Genomic DNA, 14,576 nt, shown 5'->3' on the forward strand with positions numbered 1-14,576 from the left:
TTCTGAAACTGCAGCAACCCTGGCATATCCCCCAATGTGGAAACCTACAGAGACCACTTTGTTTTCAGACATGGGCCCACCACACTGAAGAGTTACTTCCCAATCATCAATACAGCACAGACAACCCACTGTCCACGGAGGAGGCAAAGTCTTGGGTCGTTTAGTAGCAACACCTGATGATGTTAGAAGCAGCAATGCACCGATGTCTCTTGCCCCTTAAAAGTCAGGGTGGGATGAGCTCTCCAAAGCGTATTTAGATGACAGTGATGCCAGGTGAATCTTTCAATGTACATGATACAATCACAGAACTGGAAGGGACCTTGAGAGGTCATCTAGTCAAGTCCCCTGCACTCAAGGCAGGACTATTATCTAGACAATGTTCAGTAAGAGGCCAAGTTCAGTTTACTTTTAACTGAAGTGTAATCAACAGAGTTTCAGCATGGAAATCTTGTACACCTCCACATAAAGGTGAGTTATTGCTCACTTTACATTACCTTTAACTACACTACAGAAATGAACAGTGGAAATGCCATGAGCAAGAGTGGTTGGAATGAAGACAGCCTTCTACCCTACCTAGATAGGTCAACTTCAAGAAATAGGTTTTGCAGCTTTAGAGACTAAGTATCATTTTCTCCAGCACAAGGAGTTTGTTTACACTTCAAATTGTATGAGAAAGACGATTGATCAAAGACTTTTTAAAATGTTTATTGACAGTTATTGGATGGAATGATGGTGCAATAGTGCAAAAAATTGTGCAATTATGACAACACATTCCCTCTGCAGTTTTCACATTTAGTTTAGTATTTTAACTAAGACAGACATGGAATAAAGATTAAATACAAAATGGGCCAGTATGCTGCAGTTAACCACACAATGATGAGCTTTAGCTAGAATCTTCTTTTTCCATCAGTGCATTTCAGTTCAGAACCACCTTGAGGACTGGGGGTGGCAGGTAAGTGCTATCCAGCCCCATTACAGAACACTAAGTAGAACCAGAGATCTCTTCCATAGAAAGACTTAGTCAAGCAATGCCTTCTGCCATTCTAAAACTACTATTGATTTACTAAACCAAATTCTTATGAACAGAAGATTAAGAGTATTAGATGTTCATAACTGGTATTTGTTCATAAAATGCATACCATCTGTTCTAGTACGAGTTCCACATTGCTAACTACTAACAGAGCTTTTCAAGGGTCATTTCTAAACAATTTAGTTTGGGTGAATGCAAACCAGAAAGTTCAATAAACCCTTGGGCTCACTTTCCAACCTTGCATGGCTCTCATCACCATTATAAATGTGAAGTTGTCACATTAACTAGTTACAAACTAAATGTGTAGCTCCAGATTTTAGGGTTGCCTATGCCATAGGGCATGTTTCAATAGCCATTTTTTAATTCTACACAAGTGGTGGCAGTGCCGAGTGGGAAGATTTAAGTGTTTGATAACAGTAAGCCACCAGCTATAGTCTCACTAGGAAAGAATATATTGTTAGAGAATGTTATGTTAAATGCTGCATTGTCACCACAAACACTGATGTGAAAAAACCCACCACCAAACATTAATAAAAATAGTTACCATTATCTATAGTCTAAACTGATCAGTCACTGAGCCCACTAGTGGTTCCAACTTCAGTACTCATGCATTTTAATCCTTACCATTCAAAAATGTAATGGTAAAGTTTCTCTAGAAGAGTTAAGAGCTATGGCCACCTGGAGACTAATCAAACCATGGGGCAGATATTAGAGATTTTAGGAATTGGTGAGTCAAGGTAAAGTGAGAATCAGCACTGTGCACTCTTTGGAAGTAATTCCTATTTGCATCACTCCTACAAAGTATAACTATACATATAAACATGTTAGAAGAATTGTAGTGCCACTTGTCCAAAACAAGACATCTCCAATTACTGATCACATTCTTCAAGATACAGTTGGGACAGGGAGTAATCATAATACAATACAGAAAGCAAAAAAATACAAGATAGTTTAGTTACATAAAGCAATAGAATTTGTACATAAACTGATAAATACTGTTCTCCATTGTTCACTAATTCCAAGTAGTTATCTGCATGTTAGTTTCTAAATCTATTACTAGAGGACATTCTGGTTTGTGCTCCCTCAAGGTGGTCAATTCATTTCCAAGACTTGTTAGCCTGTTTTCCCAGGGGAAAACTCTGCAATGAAATTAGACTCCTTATGAGGACTTCATTTTGTTGCCTGCCAGATAACGAGTCCTAAGATTACAGAAGCCACAGCAAGGCCAAGAATCAGGATGCAGATCTTCTTACGAGATTTCTTCTATTGAAAGAAATAGAACAAAAAATATTGACACTAAAACAGCAGATGACAGAAGACTGAATGAGTTCGGCTAATTACAGAGTTCTGGACAGGAGACAGCAGCGAAAGTAGAAGCACAGCACATCTATCCTGGCTCAGGAGGAGAATGGAAAAAATTCCCAGAGAACAGATTACACTTTGTTTAAATCAGTGTGCTTTATGGACTCAAACCAAAAATGCTCAGGGTTAACAGCATATAGAACTAGGAGGTGATGCAGTCAGAACACGGTTGGACTCAACTCCTGCTGCTGTCAAAAAAGAGTGAGCCGTACTTGAAGCTGGCTGAAACAATAGTGGAAAGCGAGCAAGCTTGCGTTTTAAAATGCCTAGCAGACCATGCTATGATAGAACACACCGGCATGACTTGTACAGAAGTCATACCTCTCCCAGCTATTAGGATTCTTTGAGGGCATCAATAAGGCATGATCAAATAACCAATTTACCTGTGTATTGCGCCTCCCCTTGTGTGCCTGAACTGGCTGTTACAAGAAGCTTCTTGGAACTATGCAAATGATGTGTGGGTGAATTCATGAGCCACGATTTCTGCTCTTTGATGTAATGGCCTCTGCTCTCTGCATTGTACTCTATCCCCATCCTGACCTGGAGGCTTGTAATATACCCGGTCATGAACACAGACGTGCAGCTGTTTTAAAGTTTACCCACTGCAGCCTTATAGAGTCTCACTTGCCTTGGGAAACCTCCGACTGTGTGTAGGTAAGTATGACCAATGCCTACAACGCATGCAGATTCTAAACTCCTATGTTGAAGAGTCCAGCCCTGGTGTTTGTGAAATTGTGAAGAAGTCCTAGGACACAATGATATCGCAAGCTGCTGGATGGCGAGAGCAGCTGCTATTCTGTTCTGTTGGAGTGGGAGCTCCAATACTGTAGTTCAGGTCGAGAGCAAGCAGAGGTACAGCTACCGCCACTAGCATGGGCCCTTTTCCTTCCTCACAGCTGAAGCCAGGATCAGACCACTGCTGCTCTACTGCACTGTAGCCTCTTCTTACCCGTCTCCATATGTCTCCTCCCCTGAACCAAGCATGCTCAGTTCCTTAGCCATAGCCTCTCTACACAAGGGAGCAGCTGAAGCAGAACCGTAGTCCTGCCACAGGCTCTTGAACTGCAAGCACGGCAGGCAGGAGGACAGGTGCATGCCATCAGGCCAACACTAGAGATCTAATCAAAGTGGCCAAAATGAGGGGCTTTGAAAAGTTGCTGAGAGAGATTTGGTAGGTCAGGAAAAAGAACTGATGACTGTTCAGGTGCAAGGGGGAAGAATGGATGAGTGGGTGGTGACCAAGTAGGCTGGGGGGGGGGGGGGGGGGAACTGAGCAGCAAATGGCAAGATGATGCAAGTTGAGGCATGTGGTGGGACACTATGTCAAGGAGTGGGTGGGAAAGAAATCAGCTGTTAAGTTTTTTTGTGAATGGGGTTGTGTGTGTTGGTATCTATGTTAAGTATTGGGTAGTAAATTTTTGCCTGGGCTGGTAAACTCACAGATTTACTGTATCAGTCTGAAGATCAGCCTTGTAATGTTTCCACTGTAACACATAACCTGCCTCTGCTAAGGAATGTTCTCCATTATCTTTTAATATCTGTTTTTTTTTTAAAAATGCAGTACTGAAGACAAAACCCAGCAGCTACCTTCAGCTATTCTCCAGGTCTATGCACCCCCCATTATATCCCCTGCATGATGGAGAAGGCTGAGTAGAGGGGTCCCAAAGGGAACCCATGGTTAATTTCTAGTATCTTATTGATAAGCCAAGTAGTACACGTGGCAGCATCTTTTCCTGGAGATGGTGTTCATTAGAAGAGTTAGTCCCACCTCAGCTCCTGCTAGTTTTGTGAGACTTGCCTGACTGGCTGCAGAAGTGGGTATGTTTGCCTTGTTCTGTGCAATATGGCGATAGCACCGGTCAATATGTATGACAGTGCAAAGCACACAAAAGAGTTTACCTGATAATAAGCAGCTCTCTGTAACTGTTCACTGGCTCTTTCCACGTGCACTTCTGAACTTTCCACATTTGCTTCTATGCTATCTACACAAGTGTAAGGGGAGAGAACTCAAGTTATATTAAAAGTCAATTCAGAACTGCAGAATTAAAGATTAACAGAATATGCTATCATATGGCATTTATATAGAATAGCTGCAATGGTTTAAATCAGCCACTCTCAGTTTTTCCATATACATTGACTTTAAAATGTGGAATAGGTGTAGAATAAAGCCAGATAAAAGAGAGGAGTTATATTTCAGAGCATCTGTTGTCCAAGTGTACTTACCAATCATGTCTCCTTGATCATGAATCATCATAGCTAAATCCTTAAATATCTGATTGACATCCAAAATGTCTGCCTGAAGACAACAGTTTGACAAGTTACAACAGGTATAGATTATATTTTTCCAAAGCTAGTTTCTTCTTTGCTCAAAGGTCCATCTTAGGAATACTGCCCAAGGCTTAACAGACTAAACACCCTCTATAAAAAAATTCCCATCCTACATGGATGTTGATTTTCAGTGGTTGTGGTAACAGATTTTTCTACCTCATGAGAGATGAAAGCTTTCAAGACTTATACACCAACTACAGCAGAGAGCAAGCTTCATGGGTATTCAGTGGCTGTCCCAGGGCACTAGTAATTAGCACAGTGCGGGATTCATATGAACATTTTTATTAAGGTGTCACTCCTACCATCTTTGGAGCATCGCTGATGGGTGCTGGAGGAACCTGCACACAGCCCTCTTCAGCTAGGAGGTCACTCACATCAGCGTCTCTAGAAGGAGCTCTGGGCCTACTGAACTCCCAGCTCTCTTGATCCCTCCCCACAAATAGACGAGCCTAGAGCACATTACCTGGCCCTTTTATTTAGGACAGGGCTGCGAATGATAGGCTCTCGAGCTCACCTCCAACTGCCTGATTGCCGTTTCCCTCTCTTTAATGAGTTCAAGGTCCTGTTCAGTTATTGCTACATCTTCTTCTTGAGACTGCATTTGATTCCAGTCTTCATTACTGCAGAAAGAACACAGACTAAGAGCCTGTTCCTCCTGAGCAGTAGATACTTCCACTCCCCATTCATGCCACAATGCCAGTGAATTATAGAAAGCTTCCCCCGGGGACAAAAAAAAACAAATCAGGAGTGGATTTAAACCTTTAGTACAAGTAGATAGATTCTGGTATTACAGTTGAACTTCGAGACAAATTGGACTAGTGATGACAGGTTACTGAAGGGCTGAAGAGTGGGTTTTGCATAAGGATACTTCAAAATCTCAGTAAAGAAATTAAAAGTTGGTTTGTGTAGGATGCTTTGTTCTAAGATGTAAGTGTTCCTTATGGCTATATACTGGGAAACTTTGTATTTCCTATTGTGTTTGGGGCTGTGTGTTGTTTATAGGGCACCCAAAGAACAAAAGGCACAGATGGAAGTCTTTATGGAAGGCAACCTGCAAGCATGTTGTTTTGAGTACTAGGCAGAGCATGCCATGCATGGGTCTGGGTTGAATGATACCTACTGGATCCATGGCATTGGAGGTCAAAATAAAGCCCATGGTATTTTAGTCCACTACCCAAGAACTGCAAATGAAAAAAAAACCCACCAGCAGAGATGTTAAAGCAAGCCAGTCATCCCCACTCCCAAATCACCTGCATCCTGGAGAGACAGCATTAGTAATGGCATTGTACAGGCTAGGCACTATATGGACAAACCAGCAAGTGCAATACAAGACCCTGTTTTCACACATTTAGGATGAGGAGAGGTGTCCTCCTGCTTCTCCACTCAAAAGTAAATACTTTGGAAAGGTGTACCAAGATTCCATGTCTGAGTTAGTGCACAACCCTCCAGCAGTTTTCGCTAGCTAGTAAGTTTCAAGACCTCAGAGTGCCAAAATACATTAAGAGATGCTAATTATTTCTGGGAGGGCCAACAGCCAACATGTGAAGTAGCCTAGTTTTGAAATAGTTTAATGTTTGGAAGCTGTATACCACCACAATAAGGTTTACAAACTAACTACATACGGAAATGTTTTATATGGTGTAGGAATTGGGTTTCTTGGACTCTATGCACCAAGTTCAGTGATAATGCTGCATTAATGTAGTTTCTTGTAGTAACGTGTTAATTACACAGAGATGGAAGTGATAAAATGCATCCCGGGAATGCAAGGGGTAGTTGTTACCTATCAAACGAGACCAGCTGCTCCTCTTTGAGTCTCTCATCAGTCTGGAAGAGAGGAATGGCTCATTACTGTCACAAACTGCAGGCATCATGGACACAGCCAACCACAGCAAGGTAGGACACTTACTATACGGAGCTGAAGAGTTGTAACGTACTAGTGTGAGTACCTTTAAGATGCTTGTGTTACTTTGGTTTTTAGACATAAGCTACAGGGGCACTGCAAGTCAGAGGCCACTGAAAGGGGCCCCCTAAAAAGTCTGCTTAAGTCCTTTGTAATTGCTTGTCAATTCCTTTATCCACATACAATAAGTGTTTTGGTGCATTTACTTCTAAAGCCATCAGCTCATGGATTATGACAAACTTCAGCAAGGGAACAGAATTACGAATCAATATTCCAAGGGGATTAGACAAAGCAGGGGAGGAAGTGGGCAAGAGGGATTGAAAAAAAAATGCTTTGGTTGTCCATTTTATTAGGAATGCTTCTTAGTAATCACAGGGACTTACAAGAGAAAGAGACAATATCACCAGAACAGGATTTAACCAACCATGGATAGGAAGAAAATTGGAAATTGCACTGAGGAAGCAGTTGGACAAAGGGGGCTCAAGGGAAGGGGAAAAGGGAGATGGAGAGAGTGTCTGTCAAGAGGCAGCTCAAGGTCGGACAAAATTTAAGAGGTATTTTTAGAGAGCTATAGGCCAGTGTTGACAGTCTTATTGCAGGCCTACCAGCGGTGCTTTGGTTCCCCTCTCCACATATACCTGCACATGCCTGACTTTCCTCCTCCCCCTCCACTATTGTGAGCAGGCAAGACACTGAGAGACTTTTGGCCTTCTGTGCTTCAGAGTACAAAGAGCTAGTACACAGACACTGCTCAGTGACAGTGCAGACTGACAGTTCTGAAGTCTTCAGCCATGCATACATATGAGCTGATCGATCTCAATAGTTCGGTGTCCACCACCCACAAAATACAAACATGCACATTTTCGTTTGTCACAGAAGTCCAAATATTTGAGTGAAAGGTGCCTTTGTAATAAAGACTTCAGAGCTCGCTGATCTTATTATACAACTCCTCTTAAAATACTTACCGAGAGACGAGAGCCAGCCCGTGCCCTGGCTACAGTTTCCTTCTCCTTCTCAGACACTCTTCTCTGCACTGCCTGGAAGTTATTTAAGGCCGCAGAGAAGTCATTCATTAAACGCTCCTTCTGCAATTTCTGTTGGCGCTAAAGATTTGAAATAAGATAACTAGTTATTCAAATATCTACTGACGAGACAATCCACAAAGCATGGAGCTTCAGGAGGCCCCTATCTCCAGTGTTCAGACAGATTACCCAGTCCAGCCCCTGCCAATGCCAGATCATTCCCTACCATGGGGTTCTCTAGTTTAGCTTTACATTTAGAGAGCGAGGAAACTTTCCTGCAGACACTTCCAGAATCTAGTACATTGCAACCCATTATTCCTAGTCATACCACATGGACTGCACTAAATAATCAACCACTCTCCTTAGGTTAACAAGATTCAGATACCTGTAGGCCTAAGTCCCCTGCATTTCCCTCAGTAACTCATTTAGTCAAGTTAGAAGAATTTAACCCCATCTTTTCCTGGCAAGTGAATCCTACAAAAGCTGGAGGATGGTCAGCGACTTTCTTCAAGTTCCCTCTACTTTGTCAATATTTCTTTTCATATGGAATAGCGTGTTCCCTATATGATTACAACAGAGCTGTACATGGGGACTGACCTTCCTGTTCCATAAACTGCCTCTGTATGCAGCCCTGGGACTGGTCCACTTAAAATTTAGGTCAGCATAGCTACTTCCTACATCATTCAGGAGTGTGAAAATTTCACATCATTAAGCACTATAGCTACACCGACTTAACCCCTGCTGTAGACGTGGCTAGGTTGATGGAAGAATGCTTCCATTTATTTAGCGATCACTGTTCGGGGAGGTGGATTTAATACAGTGATGGAAAACCCTTCCGTTGCTGTAGGAAGTGTCCACACTTCAGCACCATAGCTGTGCTGCTGTTGCATCCATAGTGTAGACAAGCCCCTAGAGTGCTGCATTTTCCACAATACAAGATTGCATTTAGTTTGCGGTCTATTATCCCTTAATCTCGTGGGATTACTGCTTTCCTTCTCTTTGTTTCTTCTTGTTTTTCTCCAGATTTATTAGCTATATTTCCCTCCAAGGCAAGTCTCATTTTACTTTTTCCATATTTCTCATATTTGTTTAGTTTGGTTGATTTCTGTCCTCATTAGGGTTGAGCTCTTCCCTTTTTTTGTATCATGTACTAGTTTCATTAAATGTGCCATGCACGCCCCTCTTCCAGATCATTAAGGATGTTAACTAAGATCAGGGCAGATTTGTGTGGTACCCACTATGCAGGTTTCCTACAACTTGAGACAGTACTGTTTATTACCCAGTTTATGATCCTTCAGTCAGTTCTTATCCACATTTCAACATTCCCATTAAGCAAATATGAATAACTTTTCAAACAGTTTTATGAGAAGGCATTTGATGCAGTAGCATAATCCCATGAAGCCTGTTCAGATAGTTAAAAGTTGCAGTCCTTTCTTCCGGGACGAATCTTGCCATACTGATTCAGGCTTTCATGAACTCTTGGCTGGGATGCTGAAAAATAATTATTGGCACTTCCAGCAAGAGACATTCACATATTGCAACTACTACTCCATATGTAGGGCCCTACCAAATTCACAGTCCATTTTGGTCAATTTCACGGCGATAGGATTTTAAAAATAGTAAATTTCATGATTTCAGCTATTTAAGTCTGAAATTTCACAGTGTTGTTATTTTAAGGATCCTGACCCATAAAGAAGTTGTGGGGAGGGGATCGCAAAGTTATGGGGGGGGGGGAGAGCGTTGCAGTACTACTACAGTGGCGCAGCCTTCAGAGCCGGGCAGCTTGAGAGCGGCGGCTGCTGGCTGGGAGCCCAGCTCTGAAGACAGAGCCACCGCGATCAGCAGCACAGAGGTAAGGACAGCATGGTATGGTATTGCCACCCTTACTTCTGCGCTGCTGCCTGCAGAGCTGGGCCCTCAGTCAGCAGCCGCAGCTCTCTGGCTGCCCAGCTCTAAAGGCAGCAGTGCAGAAGTAAGGGTGTCATGGTATGGTATTGCCACCCTTACTTCTGCACTGCTGCTGGCAGGGTGCTGCCTTCAGAGCTGGGTGCCCGGCCACCAGCTGCCGCTCTCCGGCCACCCAGCTCTGAAAGCGCAGAAATAAGGGAGGCAATACTGCAGCCCCCCTAAAATAACTTGCAATCCCCCTGCAACTCCCTTTTGGGTCAGGACCCCAATTTGAGAAACATTGGTCTCCCCCGTGAAATCTGTATAGTATAGGGTAAAAGCACACAAGAGACCAGATTTAATGGTAGGAGACCAGATTTCATGGGCTGTGATGTGTTTTTCACGGCTGTGAATTTGGTAGGGCCCTATCCATATGGCAGCATAACTTGTCAAGGACTTCTTGTCCACTAGAGGGAAACTGAATTGCACATGTTGAATGACTATACAGAGCATGGAATTTCAGTCTTACTAACAACTGGTATTTAAGCCTTTAAATTTAGGATCAGGTTGAGGCAACATCTGCTGCTGCAGATCATCCCGTAATGGCATTTTGAAGAGGATGGCTGACAAGATTTTCCTTCATCGAGCACTCTTCCCATGGATATGCCTCAGCTCATGAGCATCACCCTTTCAGTCAAGGCTCAAAACTGCATCCTTTATCACAAAATTCAGCAGGAGAGAGCTTGGGGCTTATCTATTTAAGGTTTATATTTTGTTTATGCCAGGCCTGTCTTCTTAGTTCCCATGGAGATGTGTTACCTTTTGTTGTGTGTTAGATAGAATCATAGAATCTCAGGGTTGGAAGGGACCTCAGGATGTCATCTAGTCCAACCCCTGCTCAAAGCAGGGCCGATCCCCAACTAAATCATCCCAGCCAGGGCTTCGTCAAGCCTGACCTTAAAAACCTCCAAGGAAGGAGATTCCAACACCTCCCTAGGGAACCCATTCCAGTGCTTCACCAGCCTCCTAGTGAAAAAGTTTTTCCTAATATCCAACCTAAACCTCCCCCACTGCAACTTGAGACCATTACTCCTTGTTCTGTCATCAGGTACCACTGAGAACAGTCTAGATCCATCCTCTTTGGAACCCCCTTTCAGGTAGTTGAAAGCAGCTATCAAATGCCCCCTCATTCTTCTCTTCTGCAGACTAAACAATCCCAGTTCCCTCAGCCTCTCCTCGTAAGTCATGTGCTCGAGGTCTTTGGGCAGGGAACCTCATAAGATGACTAGAGCTTCCCACTACCTTCCCACGGAAAGGCAAGGGCATTCAAATGCACATTAGAATTATAAAGAGACTTGATGTTGGCCAACAAATGCTCCAATATGCAGCATTTTGGTACAATTTTACATTGCCTATCAGGGCCGGCTCTGGCTTTTTTGCCGCCTCAGGAGGGGCTGGGCTGGGGGACCTGCGCAGCCCTAAATAGCCTGTTGCACGGCCGCGCAGCTTACAGGGAACCTAGCTGTTGGCTGTAATACTTTGGTCTAATTTCCGTTGTGAGGTTTAATCTATGGATGCCCTCTGACATACTGCTATTTGAAGTGGTGGTACACTATGAGTGCACTGTGGAACTCCCATTGCACTGCAACAGTGTCCACATGGGATATAAGTGTGCAGCAAGCTGGTGCGCTGTAGAGTCACACCCTGGCTTGCTGTGCAGTAATGTCCATTGTGGGCAAGCTCTCAATGGCAGAGCCAGAATTAGAACTCGGAGGTTCCAGGATCATTCAGCCATGGTAAACCCATGAGACAGCTGCTGATCAGGATGCCAATGGATTAAAGACCCTCTTTGTTACAAGAAGCCTTCCTAGTTTACACTATACCAAGAAGCCTGTCACATCACTGTGACAGAATGATCATAGATGCAGGTTGTGTTCCAATGTCTTTTGGGATTCAGTCTCAGCACAGAAATCCATGCATGCCGAAAGTCAAAGTTTGTGTTCTACAGACACAAGCGAGATGGGGCACTGAGAACTCCCTGGCTTCACTCACCATTTTAAAGCATCCCTATACAATTCTGTATCGGGGGTAGCCGTGTTAGTCTGTATCCACAAAAACAACGAGGAGTCTGGTGGCACGTTAAAGACTAACGGATATATTTGTGCATAAGCTTTCCTGGGTAAAAAACCTCACTTCTTCAGGTGCTCTCTGTTCTCTTTAGACAGAGGCCACCCTATCAGATTACCTAGATTTGCTAGTTATTGTGTTTCTTTCTTAAAAAAATATTAGGATAATTTTTCTTCCTTTCCACTAAAGCTTCACCCCACAAACCTGTTCAGAAGCAGATAAGGGAAGTGGCAGAGATCCCAGCTCCTTTAGGTACTCGTTTGTCTCCTTGGCGAGCCGGTTTGCAGAATGCTGTAACTGTTGTCTAAAATAAAAATACAAGCTTATGTAGTTTCCTCTGAACTAATTTATTAGTATAGTTTCCAAACAATTAACATTTGTCACTGTACCACATAAGGGTTCCAAAATCATGCACATTTAAGTGGCACATTATGACAATTCAAATGATTGCAGCGCTATGTTTAAAACTGTCAGGTTATCCCAGGAAGTTCCACCTGCACTTATGGCACTAAATCAGGGGTCGGCAACCTACGGCACACATGCCAAACACGGCACGTGAGCCGATTTTGAGTGGCATGCAGCTCCCTGCCGCGGTCCCAGCTCCCAGCCCCACTCAGCCCCCCCGCCCACCGCTCTCCCCTGCGGGGGCAGGAGGCAGAAGCTTGGTTCTGCGGCAGCCAAGCTTCCTCCCTCCCCTATTCTTCCCCCAGTGGTGCTTTCCTGCCCATCCTCCTCTCTGTCCCTGCGCCAATCAGCTGATGGCCCTAGCGAGGGGGAGGGGGAAGAGCGGCAGTGTGCACACAGCTCCATAGGGAACGGAGAGAGAGGTAGGGACGGAGCCTGGGGGAAGGGGGTGGAACAGGGCATATCCCTTCCAGCCCCCTGCCCTGAGCTGCTCAGGGCAGGGGGCTGGGAGCACCCCCACGAGCCGAGCACCCCAGCCTTCTGCCCTGGACCCCCCACACTCCCCAGCCCTCTGCCGTGAACCTCCCCACCCCAACACACCCAGCCTTCTGCCCTGCACCCCCACAGCCCCATCCCTCTGCCCTGAACCCCCCCCACACTCAGCCTTCTGCCCTGCACCCCCCCATACCCCCAGCCTTCTGCCCTGCACCCTGCACACCCCAACACACACCCAGCCTTCTGCCCTACACCTCCCCCAGCCCTCTGCCCTGACCCCTGAAACCCGGCCCCCCCCCCGGTCTGGGGTCCCGGCCACAGGCCCTGATCAGCCCTCTGCCAGCCTAGGTGAACAGAACCCCAGGCTGGCAGCGAGCTGAGCAGGCTGGTGGTGTAAGATCAGCATTTTAATTTAATTTTAAATGACGCTTCTTAAACATTTTGAAAACCTTGTTTACTTTACATACACTAGTTTAGTTATAGAATATAGACTTATAGAAAGAGACCTTCTAAAAACGTTAAAATGTATTACCGGCACGCAAAACCTTAAATTAGAGTGAATAAATGAAGACTTGGCACACCACTTCTGAAAGGTTGCTGACCCCTGCACTAAATAATCATAGAATGTCAGGGTTGAAATGGACCTTAGGAGGTCATCTAGTCCAACCCCCTGCTCAAAGCAGGACCAATCCCCAGACAGATTTTTGCCCCAGATCCTTAAATAGCCCCCTCAAGGATTGAATTTACAACCCTGGGTTTAGCAAGCCAATGCTCAAACCACTGAGCTATCCCTCCTCCCCAGGAGTTCCCATGCCAAGAGGGAAGAGAATTCTTAAAGAGCCTGCAGAAGCTTATTCGTATCAGAATCAAATAACTAGAATAGTCTTTACCTGACAAGTCCCAAGGACCATTTCCTCAGTAAGGACTTGCAGGCGTTATAAACACTGCATAGCAGACAGCACCTTCCTTTGCTCAAGGTGACAGGAGGAACTGACTTCTAACTTTTGTATTAGGGTGCATTTGTAGCTTCAGTTTGCACATATTTTGTTGACATGTTACTTAAAGGGGACACAACCTAGCTACATTAAAAAATAGTATTTAAGGTCGTTTCAGTTTCTACATCTGCTCTAGAGCCCCTACCAAACCTTGTAGTTCAGCAGTCACTAAGATGTTTCTTTACTCCTTATTGCTGTAAGGCAGCGGTTCTCAACCAGGGGTCCAAGGCCCCCTGGGGGGCTGTGAGCAGGTTTTAGGGGGGCCACCAAGCAGGGCCAGCATTAGCCTCACTGGGGCCCAGGGCAGAAAGCCGAAGCCCTGCTGCATGGGGTTGAAGCCCAGGCCCTGAGCCCTTCCACCTGAGGCTGAAGCCGAAATCTGAGCAATGTAACTTTGTTGGGGCTCCTATGGCATGAGGATCCCCAGGCAAGTGGCCTGCTTGCTACCCCCTAACCAGGGCTGGCTCTAGGTTTTTTGCCACCCCAAGCAAAAAAAATTTTGGCTGCCCCCCGGCCCAGCCCTGGGCTCCTCGCCACACCCCCCTGCCGCCCCAGCCCTAGGCTCTCCCCCCCCCCCCGACCCACACCCCCCTGCCGCCCCAGCCCTGGGCTCTCCCCCCCCACACACACCCCTGCCGCCCCAGCCTTGGGCTCCCTCCTACCCCCCAACCATTGCCCCACACACACACCTCCTGCCATCCCAGCCCTCGGTTCTCCCCCCCACCTGCACCCTCCTTCCACCACAGCCCTGGGTCACTGATAACTCACTCCCAGGGCAGATCACTCAGCAGGAATTTTAGATGTGCACAGAACACAGACAGGATTGGTTCCCATAAGGTTACAGAACTGCAGTAAAGTGGAACAATTTTCAGCTTGTGTGATTGGAGGATAACTGGATGCATATTATAAGGCTGTCCTACATAAATGAGGAAAAGTTGAGGTGCCTTTATTATTCTTTTGTTCCACTCTTTCTTTCTATGGGGAATTTGCCAATGCAATATCACTGTCTTCCTTTTAAACAAACA

At 45.1% G+C, this 14,576-nt stretch overlaps 1 protein-coding gene across 1 annotated transcript in view; it reads right to left on the bottom strand.

Moving 5' to 3' along the window:
* Positions 1 to 689: 689 nt before the first annotated feature.
* Positions 690 to 14,576, bottom strand: part of STX12 (syntaxin 12) — a 29,853-nt gene continuing 15,966 nt past the window's right edge. The window contains exons 3-9 of the mRNA XM_005286254.5: positions 11,861 to 11,960; positions 7,586 to 7,723; positions 6,501 to 6,544; positions 5,235 to 5,340; positions 4,616 to 4,688; positions 4,292 to 4,374; positions 690 to 2,293 (exon numbers count right to left, since the gene is read on the bottom strand). Of these exons, the coding sequence (XP_005286311.2) occupies positions 2,201 to 2,293; positions 4,292 to 4,374; positions 4,616 to 4,688; positions 5,235 to 5,340; positions 6,501 to 6,544; positions 7,586 to 7,723; positions 11,861 to 11,960 (637 nt within the window). The 3' untranslated portion in view covers positions 690 to 2,200. The remainder of the gene's footprint in view (positions 2,294 to 4,291; positions 4,375 to 4,615; positions 4,689 to 5,234; positions 5,341 to 6,500; positions 6,545 to 7,585; positions 7,724 to 11,860; positions 11,961 to 14,576) is intronic.

Source organism: Chrysemys picta, chromosome 23 (genome assembly GCF_011386835.1).
Source record: "Chrysemys picta bellii isolate R12L10 chromosome 23, ASM1138683v2, whole genome shotgun sequence".
NCBI classification, from domain to species: Eukaryota; Metazoa; Chordata; order Testudines; family Emydidae; genus Chrysemys; species Chrysemys picta.